This window comes from Falco naumanni, chromosome 8 (assembly GCF_017639655.2).
Source record: "Falco naumanni isolate bFalNau1 chromosome 8, bFalNau1.pat, whole genome shotgun sequence".
NCBI classification, from domain to species: Eukaryota; Metazoa; Chordata; class Aves; order Falconiformes; family Falconidae; genus Falco; species Falco naumanni.
This window is the reverse complement of record NC_054061.1, coordinates 50,642,052-50,669,522: the sequence shown is the minus strand read 5'-3', so window position 1 is coordinate 50,669,522 and position 27,471 is coordinate 50,642,052. Positions and strand designations below refer to the sequence as shown.

The following is a 27,471-nucleotide window of genomic DNA, read 5'->3' as shown; positions in this document are numbered from 1 at the left end:
GTCTGCAGAGGAAGTTTCTCTCCAAGTGAGAGCTGAAGGAAAATGGCAGGGTTTTGACCCAAAACAGAGGCTGAAAGTATAAATCAATTACACCTGCTCTGTTGCTGCCGGACTGAACTCATCGGCTGTTTAAATATTCTTTGCATAGATTTATTAAAACAGTCATCATTCTGGTACAGCAGATCAGGTGTTCACAATTCATCAATGCCTCTCTTTTGTTCACACAGTGATTTTACAAGCATGCTCCCTCTTTCTTAATCTGGGCTCTCAAGACTCCACTGGAACTTGTTTTGCATGAAGTAAAACAAAACATGTGGTTTTCTGCTGCACTCATTTAAGCCCATGGGGTAAATCATGGACATAGGCAATGAACAAACACTATCTGCCTTGAAATGAACCTACAATTCTCCCCCTGGAATAACTTAGTGCAAATGTTTCCTGTTTAAAATGGAAACAGCAAAAGGAAGAATTCCAGGCCTTGGACTTTTAGGACCCTATGCTCCCCAGACACTTTTTGCTTTAAAAACAGAACATTATAAAAGACAGGCACTCCCAGCTTCCCCCCCTCCCAGTGAGATAGTCCAGACAAAGTGCTGAAGGGCCTGAAGCCACCCTCTGAGATACTAAAAGGACTCTTTACTGCTTGTATTGAGACAACTGCTGTCTCTGCTCACACACCTATGCCTTGCAACAAAGCCTAATTTCCACAGCAGACAAAACAGTTGCTCCATGTATTTCTATAGGAAAACTTGTTCTCTAAGTCAGTCCCATTACACTCAGATTTAATTCCTCTGTGTGCAAAAACACCGTTCCAATCATAAAAAAGCTTCTTCAATGGTTGGAACTGCTTTCTGTCAAGCAGCAAACCAAGAGGAAGAAATGTCAAACCTGCACCCATCACCTTTTAATAAAGATAATGCTCAAAATCCTGTATATTAGATTTTATAATATGGTCTCATCAGCAGCTATAATCAACCAAATTCTTGTGGATCACATTAGAAGGGGACTGAGCCTGGAACCTGCTCAAGAATTCACTGAAGAGCCAGCTCTAACTGCAAAATTGAATTACTCTAAAATAACAAATTCAAGATTAATTGGTACCAAAATGACTGTTGAGAACAGGACTGAGCCACCCGCATCAGCTACTGAGCCTTTAGCACACAGCTCATCCCTCAACTCACACAAGAGCTCTGGATGTTGCAGGAAAAGAAGCGGATGCGTTGTGCTATCCAGCCAAAAGAGCTGTTTCCAGGAAAGCTCAGCCAGTCTGGTTCTAGGGGACAGTGTGACACTGCTGCCACAGAAGCTGTGACTGTGCAGAGGGTAGAGCATTCAAGCAGCACTGACCTAGGACCGTGCAGTGAAGATGAGCCTGAGCAACCAGCAAGTGTGCCAGACCCGAGGTACGTACCCAAGCTGCTTGAGCTTGTGCCATCAGGTCTTCATTGCTGTTACCTATGCTACAAAACTAAATCCATCATTAGTTCACTTATAATTATAATTAATACCACCTCTGGTTGTGTAGACAAACTGCAGAGGAACATGTGGATAGGGAAAAATCTTTCCTTAAAAAAATAAATACCCAGTCTGTCCACTCTCAGCACCAGTTTCCCTCCTCTGAGGGTGAAACACCCTAGGTGGTATCGTTCTCGAGTGTCTTCCTCCGAGTCAGGGCTCAGCAGCTGGGAGGAGAGGCTGTACACAGAGACAAGGCTTGAACCCACTTCATATGGAGCCTTTAGCAAAGCCCTGGGGAAGGTATGTGAGGGTTTTTTAGCAGCCTTGGCAATAACACAAGCAGTGACCTAACCAGTGATTACCAGAACTCCTGCATGAGTTGGGAAATGCTGGTAACTGCCCAGATGGCTGCCCCTAGGCAGCATGACCGGAGGAAACTTCACGAAAGACATCCTTGTGTCTGCACCACACTCTGCAGCCCAGTTCCCCTGGCGATCCCAGTGGGTGTCATGTGTGCAGGTACACATGCTACAGTGACAACGCTTTTCTTCCCTTTTACGGCCAGCACCACATGCTGAGGCTGAGTTATTTCCTGAGGATTCATCCTTCCCCACCTCCCCGCCATGCCCGGCGAAGCCTGCTCTTCGGGAGCTGCTCAGTGCGACCAGCCAGCGTCCATAAACCTCTGACGCAAACCTCCATCTGACAAGACTGAAAATACAGGAAAAACCAGCTCTTCCCTCCTCAAGTGTGTCAACTTAACCATCAGAAAGTCAATCTATTTAAGGTAGAAGAAACGCGTACAGGTACCAAGCTCTGGCTGTGGAAACGCTGTCACCATCAGGAGCGAGCCCGGGAGACAGGGCAGCTCCCGGCATGAAGAGCAGGCTCCTCTGACACAGCACCGTTTCCACGTGAGAGCTCACGGGGTGCAAGTATATGCCGTTGTTTATCCTTAAAGAAATTGCCATAACAACTCAAACCAAACACTTTCTACTTGGCAGCCCCTTGTAGATGCAATGTTTGTTTCTGCAAGAAGAAAAACCACCTCTGCCTTTTCACTTGGCAGACATTGCCACCTCTGAGGAGGCCCTAATGAAATTCTTCTCCCCTCCCTGGCTGTTTTTGTTGGCTCCTGATGAGTTCAGAGTTCACAGGGCCATATCACACCTCCCAAGTGACCCAAGGTTTGGGGGTCAAACCAATAACCTCAAGTGGAAAATCAGTGACCCAGGGGAGTGATCAAAAATCCACAAATTGGGTCAAGCAGGTCTAGCCACTCAAAGGGACCAGTCCAGGAGCGTGCCCTCTGAGAGGACATGCTGTGTAGGAGCTGCTCTGACTCTCAGCTGTTTTCCAGATTTTTGGCCAGTTGTTTGACCTGGGGGTCCAGTGAAATTAATGGCAGGCAGAAGGTAGGGAAGCTGGCACAACATCCTGAGAAGGAACTGATCTCAGAGCTCAAAAAGCGTTTTTGCTGACAGTTCAGCTCTGCTGGCTCCCACTGGAAGATACCACTGACGCGTGTCCAGCTAAAAGCAGAGGCTGCTGCTTCTGAAGCAAGCAGTGAAAGGAAGGGAGGCAGAAGCACCAGGTTCAAGGAAGGAGTGCAACTGGTGGGGCAGTGTGAAAATGCACCCCTCAAAAATGTCACAGGCAAGGTGCCCCTTAAAATGTTCATTTTACTGTGAGGAAGTGAAATCTCAACTTCCCTGCAGGGAAATTATAGATCACATGGGTAGTTGCAAACATGTTTCGCCATATCATTTCATATGCTGGGTGGCAGCTCTTACTGGTTTATTTTCTAAATGATTCACCAGGGAAGAACTTGAAGAACTCCATTTTAAGCTTTAAGAGCCAAAGTAGCCTCATCTAAATAAAGCAGGTAAATCGTGACTGACGTTCAGTTAACAGTATATGTGTTGTTGTTTTTTTCCTATGACAAGTAAAGCCTGAGCTACTCTATCCCTGCTTTATTTATCTTCCAAGCACAAAGAATATAAAATCTAATATTTTCTGGCTTTGCTGCAGGATTTTTAAGAGCTTCTATGTTTATTTAAAACTGAACCAAAGGATTCAGAATACTTAAGAAAGGCTTCTTTTACCCAAAATGCTATTTAGTCATTGAAGTTAGATAGGTATCTCTATGCTTCAAAAACCTAACTAAAACGTTTTTTTCTTTCTGCAGTTCCACTTTTTTTTTTTTTTTTAAAGTCCCCATTTCAGTAATTCTTCAGTTGTGGAGAATCTCACAGGGCAGACTGGCCTAAATACCTGATGCTTCAAAAAACAACCAGAAAAAAATTATTTCATTTCAAGTTTACTCCGTTTCATTGTTAACCCCCATTTGCAGGTCACCTTTAACATCATCCACGAGACACATGCTTGGGTTATCTGAAAGGAAAGGAAAGCAAAATGACGGTCTGGCTGTTCATGCTGTGCCCCATCATGTTGGGGGTTTGGATTTCATCATGACAAAGAGTTTTTCTTGCCTCTGTTCTATAGGGAGAATCACAGAGGTCACCCTCTTAGTACCTGCTAAAAAGCAAGGAAGGGAATGCTCTCTTCTTACATCACTGTCTCCTGGCTGCTGAGGGAATATTTTGCAAGGGATATAATCTCACATGAAAAACTGCCTTCTTACTTTGTCAGGGAATACTTCTTGAAATAAACTTCAAAGACAGCCACAGACTAAGTGGCAAATGGAAAGCCCACATTTGGCTGCAGTCTCTTTCATGTCTAAGGAAGACATACAGAGACTCCGGGTGATGGCATCAGGCAGCTCAGGCTGCGATTAAAGAACGGGGGAAAGCAACAAGGTCCTATCTATGTCCAAATTCTCAGTGAAGAACTCTACTGTATGCATTGTGATTGCATGCTGTTTGTTCTCAGCCAGGAGGATCTACTTTTAAAGAAGAAAGGAGAAGCTGATGTAAGAATTAAATTATGCAAACAAACAATCTTACAGTATCAAATACATTACACTGTCTTTATAAAGCTCTTCTCAACATACACTAAAAACAACTGACTAAAAAGACCACGTAGTCCCTATCTCTCCAGATATAGTATTAAAGACACTGCAGTGCTGTTTGTAGTCAATGGCACTAAGAACTTCTGTTGCTTAATATTCAATGTGCACATAATTTAATATATATTTTTTTTAAAAATCACTGCAGGTTTCAAAAAAAATCACTGCATGACTCTGAGCTTCATTAAAGTCTGCCTCTGTATCTTAATAGGCAAGATACTCCTATAACAAATATTCTTTGCCGTTTCAGACCAATACTTCCAATGATGGATTTTGCATTTAAAAAGCCACTAGAAATCAAATTTGGTATCAGTGCTAGGAAGAATCTGCAGCACAAGGAAGTGCTCCGTGGCTGCTGTCTGTGAGAGAGGCTTGTATCTCTCAGAAGGCGGCAGATGTCTAGCAATGTCATACTAACCCCAAACACACCACACACAGATTATTTATGAGCTGAGCTGGTGGAGGTGCTTTCTTCTCCTGTTCTTTTATCAACAATACAAGGCTAAAAAATCAGATAACGTAAACGAATACAATCCCTGGCTCTCACGTAGCACATGCCATGCAGAGAGAGCTGTTTTTAGTTTGAAAACTGTGTTTGGAATTCCTTCAGTGTCAGGTTTCCAGTTACCAGACCCTCATCCCTGGGCCAGGCACGACTGCGGTTGGACTGGATTAGCAGAACACTCTGCAATGTATATTACATAGCTTTGACTTCTACAGGCTTTGCAGACCCATAAAAATAATGATCATTTCATGACCTGTGTTACGGGGGGGTGGGGGGGTGGGGGGGGAGGGGGAGTGGAAAAGTATCTCTCTCCCCTTTTTAAAGTATTCATGTTTGTTTTAGATTTGGAGGATGAGGGATCCATACAAGTTTGTTTGAAATTCAAGCAAGAGTACATTTCAGATGCAATGCAGGCAGGCCTGATTCTCCTCCCTAGCAGGCAATTTTGCAAAGTTAAACAGTGGCCTCGACTGGCCTGAACATAAAAGCTTATATGCACAGTTTTCCTTTCTCTCTACAGTATCACAGCTTGGAATATTTAGAAACAATCAGCAAAAGCACCACAATCCCAAAAGGCAAGTGCATAGGCATATTTATATTACTCTAGTTGAAGTCTAGCCTTAAAATGGCTGGAGAACAAAGTCCTTTTTTGTTTGCTGAGGGCTATGTTTTGAGAGAAGTTGCACCCTAGCAGCTCCCTGGGCAGTTCTTAGCAATTTAGGTGTCCTACTTGTTTTTATATCCAGGACCAAGCAAAAAGTTTAGTCAGATACTACCTCTGCATGCAGATAAGCAGACTGCAGAGGCAACTCTTAAGACAGGAACACAGCAGTCTGACAGGTTTAAAACTTTACAGTATGATTATTTAAGATTTCTTATGACAGCATGAACAGTCTATTTTGCATGCAAGCAAACTGATGGTTCTCAACCCCTAACGGAGCAAACTATGTCACAGATTGGTTAATATCAGAATTTAGAGTGCCATTTAATTAAACCCCTTCCCATCAGCAAAGCAGTAAAACACTGCGTTACTCCTTTGCTCCAGCATTAGCTTATTTCCCACAGCAGACCTCAGACATGGTAATCCCATCCTGTAGGCAAAGCTCCCCTTTCTTTCCTTCCCTAAATCCAACCTACAAATATAGGAACAGCGATAATCAGGATTAAAACCCTCAAATCAACAGCAACAAAAACCCGAATATGCTAGCCAGTGCTCTATACATGCCCAATAAGCATTCAAAACAGCTAGTCCAATAATCCTTCCTACTCAATTCCTCACTTGTTTTGTTCATATGCTCTCAGGCATGGTACATCTCTTCTACCAGAAGGCACAAAATAAAGTAGCACCTATTGAACAAGACATCGCTATTCTGTGATCTCTTCAAGCTTAAAGAGATCTTAAGTAGATTGGTACTTTAAGTAGCAAGTCATTACAACATGTGTCATTTCACATGTTACTCATTATTCAACACAACATAATGCCGTGTGAGTCATTAACCTCTTGGCATCGGTAACCTACTCTCAAAGCTAAGCAGTCATGCTTGTTGCTCAGGAACCCCCATGCTCTGCCGGGGAGAGACCTGGATGAGATTTTAAGGTCCCTTTGGTCTTTTGTTTTGCAGATCAGCAGGGGCCGAAAGCTCTTCCTATAGACTAAAAGAGTTCTTGGCCTTTGGTCTCTTGCGTCACATTTCTGAGATGCGGGCCAAGTTACACCAGAGGGGAGAAAACTTCTTTTTAAAGGACATATGCATCTTAGGCCAGCAAGAGAAGTGAATGTTTCAGTTTCTCAGCTGAATTTTGCATTTCAATGCAGATTCAAACTAATATGAAGAAGTACTGAACGCATGCAGAACTGCCACTGGGGCAAGATGCTGAAGTGGCATCTTACAGCAGTATTTCTACTGCGTTACAGTAGAACGTGCAATAGCTCCAAAGGACGTGGGGGCCCCGCTATCCCTGCCACGAGAAGAGCCAGCTACGTCCCTCAAGAGCAGGCAAGCAATGAGAAGGGAGAGACCCAGAGGTGAGACCACAATGCTGGCCCAAGCACAAAAGCCAGAAATACTACCCAGATCTCTGTCTCACCCAAACCTCTACTGCCGATCCGTGCTTTCTTGGAGGCTATCAGGGTAGAAATTAAAGGTCCTGTGGTGGTTCAGGAGATTTTAATTTGATTTAAAAGAAATTCTGCTGCCTACCAAAATCCCTCTCTCAAAAGGAAACAAACACACTGCTCAGGCTCCTGGAGAACTCCTCCCAAGCAAGGAAGCCTCCTCCCTTCGCCTAACCATTCACAGCGCTACTGCTATCCATGCTGCTTTTGTAAAGTGCTTCCAAAGACACATAAACCCAAATTCTATCCTGTTCTCATTTTTCACGTGAAATGAATTTAAAGCATGGTGATTATTCAGCTGTGCTGTTCAAATTATTTTCAACAAATAACAGAAATCATTAAAAGAACCTTCCTAAGTAATAACAACCTGCACCCAGGTCTTTGCTATTCAGCTGCTGGGATCTTAACACGCTGTCTGATCTTTAGTGGGCTAGTAAAAACCGGTAAGAAGTGGTTATTAATGTTATTACCGAGCTTTTAGGCTTTTTTTTTTTTTTTTCCAAAGTATCTCTCATTTAAATTAAAGCATTCCTTGCAGCGTTTTCTCCCATTGCCATGATGAAGCATGGCTGTCAATTCTGCCTCCAATGGCACAAACTGGGTAGTAAAACCATGCTTCAATAAAAAAGGAAAATGATTTTTGAAACCGATTGTAGCTGGTTATTTTTCCCTCCATTTCATTTCTTTCTGGGTCCAGACATTCTGTTAAACTCACCGAGATGTGTCATTCTTTTTTTTTCCCCTGTGGAACAAAGGCAAAGCTCAAGATCCAGAGGAGAATGATAGCTGCTTTTTGGGGGACCGTAAAGACAAGCAGCTCTTATTTCTTTCTTCAGGCAGTATTTCAGTCCCCATTGTTCCCCTGCTGCTCATGTACTGATTTGCTCCCAAACAGGCAAACAGCCTGTAAGTACATCCTCCCCCCTGTATATTTTCTTTTGTTAGAACCATTCATTTCTATACAGGCATTAGATTATAGATTTCCTGGCTTGCCCAACTCCATTAACACTCTGGTAACCACCCCTTTTCCAGCCAGCCATTAAACACCACCTTTAATAATTGAGATTTAAAGGCTCAGGGCATGATAAACAGCTGAAGTTGTAACTTTACAGCTGCCTCTACAGAAGTGTGTAAATCTCTAGATTTGGATAGGCAAATCGGTTAATTAGACTTGCATTAAGTCACAAACTTTGCGGGTGCTCTGACAGCAGATGTCCTGAAATTGAGTTTTAAATAACAAGGGTCAAACCCCTCAATCCCACCGAGCTAAGAGAGACGGAAACGTCCCACCCGGTGCCCGGAGCGCAGTAGCACTGACTGCAGCTGCTGTGACTCGCAGACGGCTGCGAGTGCCCTGCGAAGCAGCCCATTCCAGCTGTGTTTATGCTGGCTTCTTCCTTAAGAGCTTCTACAGTTACACGAACATCAGTGCAGCTGCAGCAAGCAGAGCTACTGCTGACTGGACATGCTCTACCTGCTGCCCACGGTGAAGACGTCCCTTGTTTCGTCACCCTGCATTTCCCGCCTGCCAGTGCACAGGTTGCTCTTGCAAAACCGGGCCCTGCAAGTTGCAGGGCTGAGCGCAGCTTCCCCCTGCCCCTACCTGTGGCTGAACAAACGCTACACGGATGGCCCTGAGTCACTGCTAGCCAGTAAATGTTCAAAGCTGGTGAGATCCAGAGCTGCAAGCCACTGGTCTCTTTAGGGACATGGGCAGTAAAAGGTTAACCTTCAGTCGTGAGGCCCAAGTGCCTGTGCTCCATCTCTGCATGAGTTATCTCCCTGTTGCTGCATTTAAAAATACTGTATGTAATTAACTGTTATCAGGTTGTTAAGCAGTGTGCTGAAGTGTGAACTTATCATTCAATTGTTTCCTTTATTTACAAAGTCCCTGCCATTCTCTAAGGCGGCAGCCTGGGACAGGCTGTTGACTTGCTCAGATGAGGAGGGTTTAGCGCACCAGATTCTGGTAGCAGAAGCAGATTCTGGAGAAGTGAGACACAGCCGTGAATCTGCTCAGTTCCTCAAACACCCCCTCAACACGCCCTGCAGAATAGCTGTGTGTGAATGAGACACACACACACCACTGCTACCAAATACATCACTCTAACGGTGCTTTGAGACCTGAACCACATAGCATGGAGGAAACGCACAATATAGCTCCCAACCACCGTAACCCAGCCTTACGGGCATAGGTAGAGGTTTTACTTGTATATATGGCACTGACTTTAATGCCTATAGATATATACAAGCTATGTGGGCCACTGACAGATGAAGACAAATTGACTGCTGACTTTCATCCACTTCTGTGCTCAGTTCTTCCCCTTACCCTTTTCAATTTGCTGGACTTCATTTCCTTAAGAAAAACAAATCTGAAAGTCAGTGGACATCATGTTAGACCACAGGCTGGAGATGGGAAGACATGACAACACGATGAGATGTCACATCCCCTGCTGTCCTCTCTGCCTCCCTCCACGAGGTCTGAGTTTGGTTTCTTGGAGCCCATGACTCCCACCACTTTTTTTGCCACTTCCCCTTCCTGGCCTGGCTACTGTTCTCTTCTTTGGTTTCTTCCCCAGCAGCGCCAGCCCTGGCAATGCCTGCAAGGAGTCCAAGATGACACGAGACATCACCAGATCTATGTGATTGTCCGCCGTGCATTCCTGGTCTGGGGCAGCACCATGGATCCAGCAGGACTTACTAGCATGGTCCCTGGGCACGCAGCATCCTTTGCTCTTTGGGAACTGGTGCAATCATCAACACCCCAGACATATGTACATCCTCCCCCCCTCCCCCCCAACACTTGTAACTGAGGAGATATGTAGCTTCTAAACAAATTTCTTCTGTGCCATCTGCACACCATGCTTCATGCCAGATGACAAGATAAAATTTGGAACAGCAAAGTTCTTCGAGCATGGCAACCTTCTAGAGAGAGCAAGCACAGCCTGTGGCAACACAGTTATATCAGCTTAGTCACATACCTAGAACAGAAGACATCAGGATGCTGAAGCTGGAAGTGGGAGCATACAGCAGAAGACAGAAAAAAAAATGCTTTAAAGACACACCAAAACACTGCATCCTTGAGCAATGGAAGCAATGTCAACAGCTGTTAATCAGTGATACCTTACAGAGGTGACAGCACAGCAGCTGGAAGATAGTGGCAAGCCAATGTTGAGGCAAAGAGAGGCTTTGGACAGCACCACCAGGTATAGACTTTAGTTTCTTTTGAACACATATATATGTCATGTGTCAAAGGCTACAGTGTGCAGTAGTCTTATGTGCAAGATCTGATGCTGTCAGTAGCTTCATCTTAGATCATGATGAACACCACCACAATCAGAGAGGCACCCCTACCCCATCCAGGAAGGCTACTACATGCCATCAGTGAGAAAAAGAGAAGAATTGCACTTCCCGATCTGATCCTGGTAAGAACCTGGCAAAGATTCCAGACAGCATGTCTCAATTTGGCTGTGGGGGAAAAAAATAAAAAAATAAAAACACCCTCTAACTTGAAACAATCTTTTACATAATGAATCAATCAATTATCTTTGCTCTAGTATGTTCAAATCAAGGGAATCATCACTGAAAAAAACAACCAATTTATATAGCTCATTTAAAGCCACAGTAAGCTAGCTGCTGATTCACTAATGAACAATAAAGGTCACTACTACAGTATCATTCTAAGTATTTTCGGATTGCGTGATGTGATAGACTTGAAGTGGCATGCTCATAAAAAAACCATCAAGATACTTTGCAGAGGGAAGTAAAGATGGAAAGAGACCTGTGCTCTGCCTAAATATCAGGCTGAGAAGACTGAATAACTCAATGCGATGAGGAACTTTGTGCTGGAGACTCAACCAGCCTCAGCCAAAGCCTCTGGATGTCAATGGAAGCATTTCAATGAGCTTTGGATTAGGCTCTTGTATAGGAGAATGGTATCTGAAAGGGGAGGAGAGGGCAGGGAGAGAATGAGACATCTGTATCCTGGAACGAAGTCAGGAAGTTAAAGCCTGACAGCCTTAGACAGCAAATAAATAGCTCAAGTACTAGATGTGGGTTGCTGAAATGCCTCACTCCACGTGGAAACATTCCTTTTCAATTGTGTCTTTCACGTATTCAGAGAAAAGACTGGCCAAAATGTAGTTCATTTATTTTTTACTTTTGAGTCCTCATGATCTAGAGGGATACATATATGCAATTACTAAGAAACAAGACATCTACCAGATGAACAGCACACCTCTGCTACATGGATGTTACATTTATGATTATTAATAGTGTGGCAAGTGGGGCAATGTAACAGAGTGTGCCCTAAACTGCAGTATCATGTCTTTGACTATCGCCAGAACCAGATGCTTCAGGAGAAGCTGTAATTAGCAGACAATTAATAGTCTGCATAAGCCTTATGGCATAGCAACTTCTCCTTTCCTCCCCAGAAGCCAACTCAAACCAAAGCAACTATTAGTCTAAGTCCAGGTTTGCAGAAAGGTGCAGGTTTCAGAAACACAAAACACTTGTTGGCATGTCTGTACTTATAGATGTTGATTGTAAAAAAACCCCAACAATGATAATATTTGACAGACCTACTGTTTGAATCCCATAGGAAAAAAGCACAATATAGTAGAAAGAACCTATGGTGAGTTGAGAATGACATCTTTTCCAAACCACAATGTTAAATCTTGAATGCTGACTTGGGTTCCTCTTTAACGAAAATAAGTGTAATTCTACTTTCAGTAAAATGGGATTTTCTTTAAAAGAACTCTGCAACATTTCAAAGGCACCTCTTTTTTTAATGATCACAAAGTAAAAGGGAGAAATCTCCTGTCATATCAAGCAGCTACAATATAAACCATTACTCAAGAAGAACATTCCAGTTTCTAAGTCAGCAAAGCACAAAGCAGCAATACTATCTGAGGATGCAAAATAGCCTCTGTACACTAAAGTCCCCTGAAAAACTTATAAAACTTGTGGTATAAACTAGTACAACTGAAAATGAAATGTCTAAGCAGGAAAAGACCAGGGTTAAGGGTTCTGTATTGATTTTTTTTTCACATCGGGATTAAAGTGATTTCAGCTGGGACCCAGAATTACAGATGTAATTATAATTTCCATTTATATTTTTAGACTGTGTACAAAGAAGTGTAATAATGGACAGCTGAACGTTTTCCATTGTCCATTAAAACCGAAATGTTTCTGATGAAATCTCTCTAAGACCAAGGACCACTGCAGTAATCTCTCAATAACAGAGCTTTCCTCAGATGTTTGGTGATGAGAGAGAAGGGAGAGCTTTCAGCCCTTCACACAAAGAAATCAAAACCAAAATGACATTAAGGTTGCTACTCCCCTCAGTAATACTAAAGAGATTCCAGGTTAAGATCAGTAACAAGTCTCTTCAAAGAAAAAGTCAGATTATTCATTAAATAATCTTTCCTGATATTATTTACAGGGTATTTAGCAAAAAGCATTGCATTACGGCAACATTAAGGAGGCATTATTTAAGCCACAGAAAGTGCAGGTAGTGAAAAAGTAAAATTTCTCTTAAGTACCACTGACTGTCTGCCATCCTTCCCCTACGTTTTACAATGCACGTTTAAGTCCAGGTTTCCTGGAGGCCTCTGATAGCGAGGCAAATGATTGCTATTGAAAAACAAAATGTATTCAAGGTAAAGCAGGTGCTTAAGTGCTCTGATGGATCTGGGCCTAAAAATTCAAGCTGTAAACCCCAACTCAATTTCAACTCACTAATTGAATTTGTGGTTTTTTTTGTTGTTGGCTTTTTTTTTTTTAAAAAAAAAACACTTCCTTTCATCTCAAACAGATCTGCTCTTTGCTTTCTGCCATAGAGCGTGGTGCAGTCAGTACCGCAGCACAGCCTGTTCCGCTGAGCTGCTTCCACTTGCCATTCCAGAGGGGGCTGCCGCATACCACACGGTATCCTTACAGAAAATGCTCAAAACCAGCACGGGTGTATTGAGGCAGCCTAAATTCAGCCTAATTCCCTAGGCAGTGAGAAACTCAGATGCCTTCAGAGACCCCATCAAAGCTAATCAGAGGACTACTAGAAGTCGAGCCTGCCTGTAAGAAACAGTACGCGCAGCAAAGCCACACAGGATTTCTGAGCACAGCTGCTGGAATCCTTAAAGCTTTTAACTGATTTTGGAAATCTTTAATTGCTTTACATATAGTTATAAAGTGTGTTTGCTGTTTGAGGATCTTTGGAAAGACTGCTAGTATGTCCTTTCTTCGACTCGTTTTGTCCCAGCTATTGTTTTGGATGGTTGATTTCAGTTCAAAAGCGTATCTACTACCTCTTCAAGAAAGCAAAACAAAGGGAAAAACTGTGACCATACATACTTCTAAAAATACATTCTTTTTATACTGAAGACATCTCAGTTTTTAGTAATCAAATATTCCTTTTCTTTAAAGCATAACATCTTAGACCGAGCCAAAATTCACAACAAAAATGCTAAATGAGGAACCAAAACCTGGTGACACATGGGTATGTACAACAGCACACTAACACTAGATCCAAGCAAAAAGCCATTCACATGGATTTTCAACTGTGAAAGCCTGCCGAGATTGGTTTTGTTTGCCAGGTTTTGTCATGATCTACAACAGACTACTCTCAAAGTACTTCACCTGGAAAACAAAGGCAATTTTTCTTCTCTAAATGAAGAAAAGAGCCAGCTACTCAACATCCGAGCACCTCCACTGGCTCGGGATTTTACTTGGTAACCTGGGCTGGGTTTTATTCACACATTTACTGCCCTCTCTGCCTGGAACTGGCTGTCAATTTCCAAGGTGCTGTCTCAGACTGTCTAATGCACAGATCCAATCTCCTTGCTGAATTACACCTGGAGCGGAACAAAAATGGCAGATAATTCACTTTCTATTAGAGTTAACACTCTCCTCCTCCTCTTGCTTCCCATGTATGTTATACAGTGGATGTGTTTCCATGTTCTGCTGTTTTTTCAGCTGTTGCAAGCACATGAGCTATCAATTACTCTGTGAACAGAGAGAAGACGGTGACTTGAGGAACAGTTTCCAGTTTACATGACTCCTCACCTCATCACTGCTCGAACATTTAAATGCATCCTGGTGGGCAGGAGGCCTGAAGCAGAGAGAGATTCCTTAGGCACTCTCCCCCCTGTCATTTCCCCCCTCATCGAATGGTTAATCAAAGCAGAATAACTCTTTAAACTAATACTTATTCCAACAGCTGTAGGATCTCACCTGCCCACACGGAACAGAGTGCAGCAGTGGAGGCTACAGCAATACCAGGCAGAAGGTATGAGTTCTGTCAACATCTCTACAGCCAGATTAAGTTATGTTTGGCAGACAAAGTTTTTGAGTACAGCAAAGACACTACCATTACTATAAAGATGTGGTTTTTAGCATATGCATTATGGTATTTAATATATTTCTTAAATAAAGCTTGCTGAAAGTCTGACTAATGGCCTGTGTACCACACACCTACAAAGTTTTGCTAGCGTGTTTCTGGCATATCCATGACAATAGCTTATGCAGATTTTCCCAAATAATTATCGACAAAAGAACAGTATCACTGTGCATCTTGTGCTTTGTTTATACCAAATTTTAAAGAGCTGTTCTTGTAGAAAATTTGTACAGGTGCTAAGTGACAAAATTAGTGCTAATTTACATAACTATTAAACGCTAGAACAATGCCATCTTTTCCAAGCCTGGAGATGAGGGTAAAGATGCTTAAGAAAGCAGGAATTAATTTTCTTTAACAGAGTACAACAGGAGTTTTAGCTCCATGCTTCCTCTTAACAAAGTTACTGGTCCGTAACCACTAGTGATCTGAATATTTGTAATTCTTCAACAACCTTGAATTATATTAATTTTTAAGTCCTACTTTTACTTCACTTGTATCTGTGGTAAGATGGAATGGGGTGGAGAAGAACATACAAAGCAGGCAAAGATATATTCCTTTTTCTAGGATCTCCAAAATACAGACAGAGACTGCTAACACTGGTGGACAGAGTTCCTGGGGAAAAAACAAATAACCTCATCAGAGTTTACCAAATTACTACCAGACTGACCCATACAGCAAAGAAATGAAGGAATATGCTCTAACAGTGATCACATCTCAGTCTAAATTGACTGCTGACTGCAACTGGTATGAATATGTCCATGGATTATTGGTCAGGCTTACACTAGCTTCTACAATATTTCTTGCAGAATAAAGTGTTAGTCAATCTGTAACAAGATACCCAAAGCATGACTTTCTAAAGTATCAGTTGAAAAGCAACATAAAAGCCTTAGGTGAATGTATGGGCAAAGAAAGTTGGACAAAAATCTCTAGAATTTAGAATATTCTCTTGATATGTGTTTAAAAGGCTTCTGCGCAGAGAAATTAAATATGTCACCTACTTGCGAAACGGAAGCAGTTTGGCTGCCAATTGTATGACCTGTGTTGAAACAGCTGCTCTAGCAACTGATTTTACTATTAAATTCTTCAGTGATTCTCTTAATCCCAAATTAGATACCTCTTTCCTTTAATCACCAGTTTATATAAAAGCTCTCTTCTCACAAGGCAGGGTTTCACCAAGGATAACAAACAACTGCAGGTCTTCGTAAAGCACTGCTCTTGTGTTTCTCTATGGCTCACATCTCCCTCACCCTGTTTCTTATTTCTCAGTGGGTGGCACACTGAGTGCTTATGACTCTGTCCCCTATGTGTCTGTAAAAGAACCCAGAACTATATTTTTTGAGTTCCTGAGATTTCACAGCCCATCATTATCTTGCAGCATTCAATTAAGACTGTCCACATACAATTCACTTTCCTGCTTCATCGGTATAATCTTTCCTTTTTCTAGATACATACATAAGAATACCTATAAATGACCCACTGTAAATGGCTTGCCATTAAAAGCTTGAAACTTGCTACCATGACAGTACAACTTCCTTGTTCTTTGTAACACCTTTCCCGTTTGTGGTGTGTGGTTTCTTTTTTTTTTTTTTTTTTTTTTTTTTTTTTTTTTTTTTTTAGTGAGCCTGCTTTGCAAAGATTGGAGGGAGACAAAGGATTTGGCTGGATTATGGAGAACTAACTGCAGCCTGGCTCTGAGCAACTGGTGCCATCGCAAAGCTGCTGCTTGCTTACAGGAACCTAGCTGAGCTGTGATAGAACACAGGAGGTTCATGCACAACCCTGTGAGAGCTGCAGGAAGCTCACTCAAGAATCCTGTTCCAACATCCTCAAAAATCACATATATTTACACCTGATGCTGTTGGCTTCCCACATTTCTCCTTTGTTAGCTGTTTTTAAAGCATGTTTGCTGACAACCACCTTTCAGCCGCACCTCCAGACCTATTCATCAAGGGAAAGACAAAGCCAAGAACTGCAGTACAGTTGTCTTATTTTACAATGCACTGTCTCACAGAATAAAAAACTTATTTCCACATTTTTGCAGCCTAGAGTCCACACTTTTTGATCAGTTCTGAATTATAACACAACAGAAGCAGCAACGTTTTTATTCCAAATATCTGCACCTATAAAGCAGCCAGCTGAGCTTCCCAGCCTGTTGGTCTCCTGAGTGATTTCAATATCCATCTCAACAATGCAATGGATAGATTTGCATTTTGTAGCACAAATCTTATTCCCCAGGTTTCACTCAGCACATCACTCTGTTGATGCACTGGATGGGATATATGCTTTTTTTTTTTTTAATTTGATGATCTTCTTTTTAATTTGCATTCACTTATCTTTTTGCCACAGATCCTTCTTCTCAACCTAACCATTTTGTACTGACACTTCTTCCTTTCATTAATATTTTGTTCCCTAACAGTTGTTTTGTTCTTTTACTCACTGGAGGCATAGTTAATACAGCTTTCTTTTCTGAGGCAATGTCTCCATGCCTTCATTAAATTTTATAATATTAATTCAAGCCTTTTTATTCAAAGGCAATATTTTCCTCCACCTCCTGTATTTTTAAGCTGAACTTGGTGCTCTTTGTTTGAGTGGGAGGTCCTTATGCCTGGTTATACACTAAAATCCATACCAGATCCATGTTTTTTGTAAATGTGACACTTGAAAGTATTTTTATTTACTCCAGCTAGTACCTCCTTGCAAAAAGCTGGCTGTTCAGTTTCAAAATATTAATTAGCTTTTAAACTATTCCACATTGTATTAACTGGGTTTTTTGCTGTGAGGAGTTGACTGACTTATTAAAAAAAATGACAAAACCCACCCCTGTCTGCTACCTCCTACATTTCCAAAGTATTCTTCTGGGACATCTGGCTTTTAGTGTTCTTTTCAAGCTATGTCCTACTTGTTGCAGACGTTTTCTTTGGTCAAATTTCTTTAGTTATTCCCATGGAAATTATAGAGGTAGCCTGCCAGCTGCAATCCATGATTTGATGTCATGAACCTCGACCTTTCTGACTTTCTAAAGTATACCTTTTCAGTATTAAGACTTAATTTGGTTTGGATAGAGGCATCCTGCTCATTTGAAGTGATATTTCTACTTTATTAGAAAGCTGGAGGTATGTTTTACAACCAAATCTCCTTCCTTTTGAATTCACCACAGAGATTTCTGTAATTGTGATCCTGTTAAAAATTTTCTTTCCTCCTTTCAGCAAGTCTTAAGAGAAAGACACAAGACCATGTTTTAAAACTTCTACAGTACACTGATCCTTTCCCACCTGCTCTGCTTTTAATGCCCAAGACTCCCTGTAGAAGGTACACACAAGTTATTTATAAACTCTGCACGTTACTGGACAAATGTATTTCAACAACATACACAAAAAAAGCCTTCAGACTTCACATACAACACTGAGGTGATATTAATACCATGGCACACTGCAGCAGAGGAACTGAAACTGAGATAAAACAGAACAAGTTGCAACAAGGCACTTCCAGCTTTCTGCTGCACGTATGTATCACAAATCTGGTGTCCTGCTATGGATTTGGATGCTGTCCTTGAAATACAATTACCTCCCTGACATCTCAGAGACACTGGGCAGTTTCCACAGCACTCAGTTTTATTATCTTGCAGAGTTAAGCGAAGTTAGTTAAGCAAATCTTACACTGTTTGATATCGGATATAGGCTAATTTTTTAATGAACACACCACCTTGGTTCCCAAGCTTGTGCTCTAGCATGTAAGAATGACCTTCTTTGCCCGTATTTCACCGTGGCTATTTATTGCAATGTAACTTGGAGGTCCTTGAGTAGGACCAGTATTTCCATTAAACCCGACTCTAAATTCATCTGCCAGGACTTAAGACCCAACTAAAACCATACACATTTCATTTATAATTAGATCACCACCCTGGAAGATATATACAGACAAGATTTTGCTGCATTTTCAATGAAAGTACAGCTGTCAAGATAAAAATAATATTTAAAAAATATTCCTGAGTTACTGATACTACTTTAGATGATTAAAATAGAAGAGAAAGTTAATAATCAAGTATACTGTAGAACACATTGTTTGAATATTACTTACATTTCACATGACTAGGATGATGAAATTAGGTGGGCCATTCATGTTTGTGCCCTACTTAGCTCTAATCCTATGTAAGACTCCAAATCATCAAGTCTTCTTACCTTTGCAGTTATGTCAGGGGAATATTAAAAAAAATAATGGTTAGTTTTGAAAAATTAAAAAAGACCACTCACAATTAGTTCTTAAATCTTTCTCTTGACCCTCTTTTAATTTTAAATATGAGAATTGACGGAGATACAGACTTTTTCCAGCTACCTGGAAATACAGAATATTTTCCCATCATCCTGCCCGTCACTGTTTTCTACCACTTTGAAGGGAAAATCTGGGCATTACTAAAAATATTGTGTATTACTTTATGCATCAAAAGTTATTAGATTTGCTTTGTAACTGCATATGTCCAGCAATGCGGTTTCACTGACAGAACATAACTTTGGTGATTCTGTACTGGGCTGATAATAATTTCACTGCCACTAAAGTTTTGGCAAACTCCCCCCCCCCTTTATAAAAATATATCTGCAGATGCTTTTTTTAACCAGGCGAATGATGCTCCAATTTAAACAGTGCTACAAGGCAGCAATGGCATTCCCTGTGACACCTGCAGTCTGCATCAGCATTGCCATCCCCTGCCTGCCATAAAGCGTAATTTTGAGCTCAAAAACCCCCAAACACAAATTCAGTAGAGCCATGTAATGAAGTCCACCAAAGAGAGGAACCGTGGAAAACTGAGAGGCAGACTATGGCTAAGAAGTTTCTGAGCGCTAAGAAGGTCCCTGGAACACAACTTGGCAGAACAGCAGCAGTATTATGGGACAGAGCAACACTGTTACTATGAACCACTGTGCCACTGCATGGCACTTGGTCAGTGCAGATGGGTCAACATCAAAAAACAACCCGAACATCACATCCTTCAGCTGATGGCTATAATCACGACTGCACTGCTGCGTCAATGCTGCATAAAGTACTGTGGAATGTCAAGGAAGAAGGTAAACGAAGTATACAAAATGAGAAGAGGGACAGATTTTTTCAACATGGGATGGAATAAGTTAAACCAACAAGCAGGGAATTTTGATTTAAATAATTGATTTTAAACCTTGCTTTTTCATCTGTGATCCTTGGTTAGTCAGTTCCCATAGGTTGGGACTGCTCTGACAAGGTGATTTACAGCTAATTATAATCTGCACTAAAATTGTGATTTCTTTTTGTTAACTAGGAAAACACACACTATATATATTTAAGTTATATCAGTATATTAATTTCAGATTCTGCTAGACAATGGTAATGATGACTTATTTAACAGGCAATGTTTTCTTGTCATTTGTGCTAAGTCACTTTCTGATGATGTTTTTGGGATTCGACTAAATTATAGAAATCCTGCATTTTGAAATAAACTTGGTTAGTAAAATAAAGGCAGGAACACTCAAGTGCAAGAAAAAACTAATGAAACTTGCCAAGTAATCCATTCCTTCTGTTTGAGGAATCTTATCTCTTCGTGACACAGGAGTTACAGAAACTTTGCTTTTGATCCAAAGAGTTGGAAATGTTTTTGACTCGACTCTAGAGGCTACCTCATAAACTGACTGTATGGGGACTCTGGTCCCTTGAGTCAATGCTGTTTCATGCTCTATAGTGTAAGATCTAAGTGCTAATTTATTGAAAGGGAGGCTAAAAGATAACATAAAAGATCACTGCATAGAAATACTGAAAGGGAAGCTTTTTGCGGGCTTGGCTCTTAAATCTAGCAGAAAAAATATTTACCACGGTATCTAGGAACTGAAATTGTGTAATTTCAGACTTAAGAAAAAAATAAAAAAGGCATAATCTTTTTAAACAGTAAAATAATTAACTTTTGAAGAATGTAATGAATTCTCCACAATGTGACATTTAAATTTGAGGTTAGATGCTTTTTGTAAATACATTTATAAAAGTAATGTGACAGATCAAAATTGGAATTCAGTTTGATGCAAAACTGTAGAAGGTCTTGGAGGGCTCAGGCAAGGTGATCAAAACTGTCCTTTCTGGCTTCCTACCCAGAAGTGGAGTATGTGCTGCTTCTAGCTACTGCCTTAAGAGGTGCAAGTTGCATGGTCAACCTGAAGAGAAGCTTCCGGCACAGCAAGACTACATGCTGCCGCTGTACTGCAAGGCTAGTTCCTTAATACCTTTGCAAGTTTCCCAGTTTTAAGATGCATGTTACATTTAAGACAGATATTCCTGTGAGCCACTTACCAGCTTGCTCAGCGGTCTCCTCCCAGCCACAGCAATACAGCTCCACTCAACTACACAGCCTGAACTCATTTTTCCATGCTAACAGTTATTTCCTAAGACTCTTCCTGCCTTTCCAGCCCCACCCCTTTTCTCAACAAAAACACACGTTTTTCAGTAACATGAGGATTCCAGAGAAAGTCTGGATATTAGCTTTCCTTTGGAATCAGCATTTCTTACCAGGAAGATGGCTGAGCTTTCTAATCTATGCTCATCATGTCACCAGTGTCCTGTCTCAGTGTCTGACAAGTCTGCTTTTGGTCACAGCCAGCTTTTCCATCAACACAGAAAAGAACGTGTCCTTGAACACGAGATTTCTCCAAACAAGGCTGCCATTGGCAAGACTGTGATTTACATTAAGACAGACTTACACAAGAGCAAGCTCAAAAATAAAACTATGAACAAACACAGCAGCTGCAGCTTCATATCTATTCCATAGTTTCATCAGGAAAATATTCTGGATTACACCAAAAAAGCAGGCATTAAAAATTGTTTGAAAAACACAAATGTTTCTCTGGCTCTCACACCCTTGCCTTGCTGCTCTTCCCAAAAGAAGAGGCTAAGAGGTTTAAGAATCAAGACATTCTCCTAAGCAGGAAGATTTAACATTGCTTAATACTACTACTCAGCACTACTTAGCCGTAGCCCCAGGGCAACATGTAAGTATTGAGTGCAAAGAACTGTATCTCTCTTGCAAAGCCTTCCATTCTGTCTTTCCCACTTTGCTGCCTTTCTGCAGACAGAACAGCACAATGTAGTGTGAGATGAAGAGCTGCCACTCTCCTGCCACAGCCACTTATCATCTAATTCAGATGTTTGCCTCTGTAGACGTTTCCAAACCAAGTCTACAGATTGGCATTATTTTACCTAGGAACTTAACTACGGAACTCAGCTGGCCAGTCATTAAGGCAGTCACATACAAAGCTTTCCTCCAAAGGCTGCTGCTTCCCATTTCCAGCTTTTAATTAAAAATGTAACCTTACACAGGAGCAGATCCTCCACTCAAAGGCAAAAAGGGTGTCAATGAGCTCAGTGAGACTGGGGCACTGGATTTCCTGCTGCATCTACTGAAAAGGCAAGCACATTTGACATAGCTAAATTCTTCAAATACACATTTGAATTTGTATTCCAATAGGCCAAATACAAAAATGAATTTGGCCCATAATATCTAGGCTTAAATTAGCAACTTCAGACAAAGACAGAAAAATACAAAGCAAAAGGGCAAAGCAGCAATGACATTTCAAAACTTTTACAACTCAGCAGCAGATATGTTTGGATGCTTGCTGGCAACCCGACTCCTTCATGAAGGATGTGTGCCTTTACACAGGAACAGGGTACTGCCTTACAGGCACCAGACAGTCATAAAGCTATCTGGCATGTGATTATTCCTCCTTCTTTTCCAGTGGGGAGGAAAACCAAAGCTCTCTTATGCAATTTATCCATGCCCACACACAGTGGCATGACTCCTGCTGGCTTCCAGGTAAGCAGAACAGTTTCACTGCGTAGGTCCCAGCTACTCTCGATATAGTACAGATTCCCTCCTCCCTCCTCATACAGTAAACCTGGCTGCACTCCAAGCACTTTTCCTTGTGTGTGCCACACCAGAGCAGCAGGCAAAGGCTGTATCCTCCTGGACTCAACACAATGTTGCAGTAAGAATCTGTTTCCCAGCATCTACAACCCTCACCTGAACCCTGAGTATCTCTTACTAAACTGGACTTTACATGGTTAAGTGTGCAGACCATTATATCCCACATCCATACCAAATGCAGCTCAGTGGTTGGAGCAAGACGAGGACAGGACAAGACAAGGAAGGGAATAAACCCAAGGGCAGGAAACCATGAACCAGTACTAGAATGCTGGGGGTAAGAAAGCTGCTCTCTGACGAAATACTACCCTCTGTATTTCTTTTTACCTTCCTATTTCTTTCTCTTTTTTTTTTTGTTTAATAATGCTGCCCATTACAGTAGCATTCATGCATCCTCCACTGAGAACAGGTTGGCAAATGGGTGGTTTTTTACCTGGATTCCTCTATACTCCTGGGCAGTCAGCCACAAGAACAAAAGAAATCACTCATTTCCATTAGTGGCTGGCAATGAGACTGCATCCCCTTCTTCTGGATTTAGACTTCACTGTAGCAATCTAGTCATTTGTGACTGCCAGCGCTTAATTACTGCAGTATCGTGAAACCGCGAAACTTACAAAACCTAAGTATAAAATGCAGCAGCCACTTGCTGGACCGAGGCACACCCGAAGGTGTGCTCTTCCAAAGCTCTGCTCCTGCCAGGGTGGAAACCCTCTGGAGCCGCAGCAGTGGCACGGCGGCTGTGCGACAGTGCGAGCGTTCAGGTCAGGAAGCACACACCACCCCGCTGAAGTGCATGCCCTCTCACTTCCAGCATAATCTTCTTAAGCACCTAAAGAAATGACACTCTTCACACCGATCTTGAAAAGCTTATTGAATGTTTGGATGACTTCCTAAATGGCGAGTCCTGGCCAGCTAAATACTCAAACCTGTCATAAGAGCTGGAGAGTCACGTTTCTAGCAAGCTAAATGGAGATTTTGGGAAGAAGTGAAATTCATGACCTGATTCAGACAGACCTACCTTTTTTTAAAAAAAAAAAACACCACCACAAAAACACAGGGTGCAGAGGTGAGCATTACACACACCTAGGGGACATGTCGAGGATGCAGTGGGTTTGAAAAGGAACAGGACTGAAGGAATACAGAGAATACTGCAAGGGCACATCTGCATCTGCACTGTTGCGCTCGCTTCTGGTCATCCTTGCTTGAAGGGAACACCAGTGAAATAAAAAGAACTCTGGGCAATGGAGGTTACTTCACTGGGAAGCTTCCATTTTAAAGGATTGAAAAAATAAGGTTGGTTAGCTTGAAGGGAAAACAAATAAAAGGACAGATGACACAGGAATATGAAAACTCATATACAGTTACATTGGGCACCAACTGCTAATTTATTCTTGTAATCCACAAGTACTCAACAAGATAGAAGTTTAAAATAGATTAGAAAGCGTGTACGTAACTAAACTACAGCTAACTAACCTGCAAAAATCACTGCTAAAGGCATGACAGGAGACACGAGTGTTGGAGGACTATGAAAAAAGATGGCTATTTATCAAGGAGAGGAAGAAATATCCACAGTCAGTCAAGAAATACATACAGGACAAGCTGCTGGAAAGCAGGCTTCTGTTAGGAAAGCCAGTTACCACACAGGACGAATTTCCAAAATGATGGCTGACACATATATTGTTTGAAGACAGTAACTAAACTACAGACACATCCTTTGGCCTTTGGTTTAGAAACTATGTACATTAAAAATGCCTACAAACATCCAACAATGTTTTGTGAGACAGCCTTTATATATCGGTTTCCAAAAGGAAGATATTCTTTGTATTTTCATCTGGAATTGGACACAGCATTACATATTTATCAATCAATCTCTCCAGTGACACTTCTGAATGTAAATAGCTCAGTGGAAAAAGAAGCAAAAAGAAACTATTCACTGTTTTTCTAAAAGCCAGCTTTTTTCACTACTCCACTGTGAAGAAATCAAGAATTTCTGGCTTGGAAATAGCTAGTTTTGCTTTACTTTTTACAAATTATCTTGCTTGTAGGTCTGGAGAAGTGGACTGGACAATCCCTCTAAGGTCCTTTCCAGACCTTTAGTTCTAAAGGGGCAATATTCTTCTATTTTTGTTTTCCTTCCACTGCTTTCCATTACCTCTTACAGCATCCTCTCGCTCCCCTTTCTGGCTTGCTAAATCTTACACTCTGCTATTAGAACTCCCATAGAAATGAGACTGATTCTCTGAAATGCTTCCTTTTTTGTTATGCCCCACTGGTTTCAGACTAGAATTACTCTTCATTGAGTTGATAAGGATTAAAAATTAAAAAAAGCCCTCGGAGAATTCACTCTCATTTCCACAGCATTCAGTTAAAGCACAGAGATGCTCCACTGGAAGAGGACTGCCAGTCAGGCAGTCCTGGCAGCAATAGCGGGACTTCAGTAGCTGTGGCTGCTGTAGTGGAGGCTTTCCACAGCAGCACTCTGTCAATGACAGCTAGGATTATATCGCTATAAACTCGGTCATTTATGCTCTGCTACAACCTGTTACAACCCTTGCAGAGCCAGCTTCCTCAATGTCATGTTCTCTACCTATGGCTCATGACTCTTGCTGACATGTTCAATGAGAAACCTTTTTTATTTTAAATTCAAAAGTCAAAATTAATAGTACAGTTATAAAGATGGCACTAAATCAGCAGCAAAAGGTGACAAAACTGCAAAATAATCTCTCATGTTGGAGTCGGACATCAGCTGTGGGCTGATTTCCCTACCCATCGGAGGGAAGGTGGATCAGTGTGTGTATGAGGCTCAGTGCTGTACCTGGGTAAGGATGCATACTGCCTTTCCATCCCCTCAAAGTGAAGACTGTATGAGCTCCCATCTGGTCCTTTTCCAGGCACCTGTGGAGAGGAGAGTAATTAGAGATGAAGATCAATTATGCAGCTCAGCTACTAACAATGCATCTCAAAACGATAAGCAGAAGACACACGATGCTGCAACATGCCAAACTCAACAAAAGAGAGGCAGGGGCTCAAAGAAGCTCCAAATCCCATACATAATCTTATCACCGCTAACAAGAAAGGCTTCCATATCAAAGAACTGTTTAGAACACGTACAATCTTCAGAGTCTTTTCCTCCTCTGTGTGCTAGCTAGGATACTCTCTCTCCTTTCCTGGCTGGCCTTCCTCCTAGAATCCAGGAACATGAGGATGTAATCTAATTAAGCACACCCCTTCTGGTTCTAGTGGCATAATTACTTGAATCAAAGCTAGCATCTTAGTACCAAGTTTGCCGTTTTTTCTTCATTTGTGTGTTTTGCTCGAGTATAAAACGTGATATAAACAGGCTTTGTTTTCATTCTTAACACAAATCCAAAAACTTTCCCTAATACCACTGCAAAGCTAAGTACCCAACTGAGAGTTAAGTGCATTTATCATGCTCTGGTGCTATTTCAAAAGTGAAGCATTAGTGCACTCGGTCAAAATGCCAGCTTGCTACTTGGTTTGTTTTCAAGATGGCAACTGGAGTTGGCTGAAGAGCACAATTCTATCAGGAAGGCTCCAACTGGGGTACAAAACGGTGAACTTCAATGCTTTTAGCACACAGGAGCTCTCCCAATTTCACTCACTCAATGCCTGCTGATGGCCCAAAGTGTTAAGAGCCTTGTTAAAATGGAGCTATTAGTCTTTTCCTCCATAAATGCAGGAGGCTCTGACTGCCTTCAGTATTTCCTACATTAGTATGTGTTCCTATTCCGGTGCTGCTAGAATCAGCAGTTTTATAAAGCAATATACTAAGAGGCCATTTAAAATCCCCTTCCCCTTTTACAGATTAATAGCAGAAAAGAAGATTTAATGCCTTTTCAAACATTTTTAACAATTCATTAAAAAGAAAAGAATAAATCACAGCAAGCTTTCAGCGAAGGTCTGATTAGAAAAAGAGAAAACAAACAAAATTAACACATTTTTCACATTCTACAGGTTAGAGTACATTTCTGTCAGTCCTGGATTTACACACAATATGGCATTTTCACTGAAGAGATATATAAGCTTCTGCTATAGCAAAGGTTGTGCACTCTGGTGTAGTAAGTGTTACCTGTCTTGACATAACACTTCTCCGTACAATCTCTTGTGGACTCATTACATAAGCCAAGCCCAACACACAGTGAGGCACTATCCCTTGGAGTCACTAGGCAGGTTTAGGAATTCCTAGAGAAATACTGTTATGCACCTTGCCACTTACTGAACTTCCAAGATAATCATAAGTGAAACAAATTATTTAGCACAGGCCTATCGCTAACTCCCTTTTATCTGACTCAAAACAGAAAGGAGTCCTCATGGAACTGATGGCCACAAGAAATAATCATCTCTGATTTGACATGACCCATGCTTTAGCAGTGCCTGACTTTGCATGAGTGAAAAATAACAATAATTGCCCTACATTTCAAAAAGAGGGCTGTAGGCTAAATGGATCATTCGTTCCTTTTTTCCACCAGAAAAAGTGACATTTAGAGAGAATTTATACAGATGGAGTCGCTTAGGTGAAGAGCCACAGCCACTTTGGCTGTTCTTACACTGCTAATTTGATCAGGCTGATAATTTCCCTTAATCCACCAGGTACGCAGTCAAAGAAGAGCCTCCATATTTCTGCTGTTTTATGAAGAATGAGGGGGGAAAAAGTTAAATGTGTAATTTGGTTTGCTCAGCACAAAAGCCATGCAGTATACGGCCTACCTGCGTGGCTGTAGATAGGCTATTAATTATGTGCAGTGGCAAGGTGCATGTGAGCTCAAGGATGCACCTGGTAACTGTGCATTCACAACTCTGTGCAAATTTCCTGGTGATCACTCTCACACCTACCAGGAGTAATGGCAGCCAATGTGCAAAAACACTAACAGATCCAGAACTGCACCAGCATCGAGCAGTGATCCCCAAAGTTTTACCAGTCACCAGAAAGTAAAAAATATTTACATCATGAGGCCTTTTTGCAGCCTGAAAATACCCCTTTTCTGATGGTTTCCTACAGACCAAATAGAAGGTGATACCCCCT

The 27,471-nt window shown here is 41.5% G+C and overlaps 1 protein-coding gene across 1 annotated transcript in view; it reads right to left on the bottom strand.

Annotated features, from left to right (window-relative positions):
• Positions 1-27,471, bottom strand: part of PARD3B (par-3 family cell polarity regulator beta) — a 412,598-nt gene that overhangs the window by 5,693 nt on the left and 379,434 nt on the right. Inside the window, exon 22 of the mRNA XM_040604211.1 lies at positions 25,243-25,322. Coding sequence (XP_040460145.1) covers positions 25,243-25,322 — 80 coding nt within the window. The remainder of the gene's footprint in view (positions 1-25,242; positions 25,323-27,471) is intronic.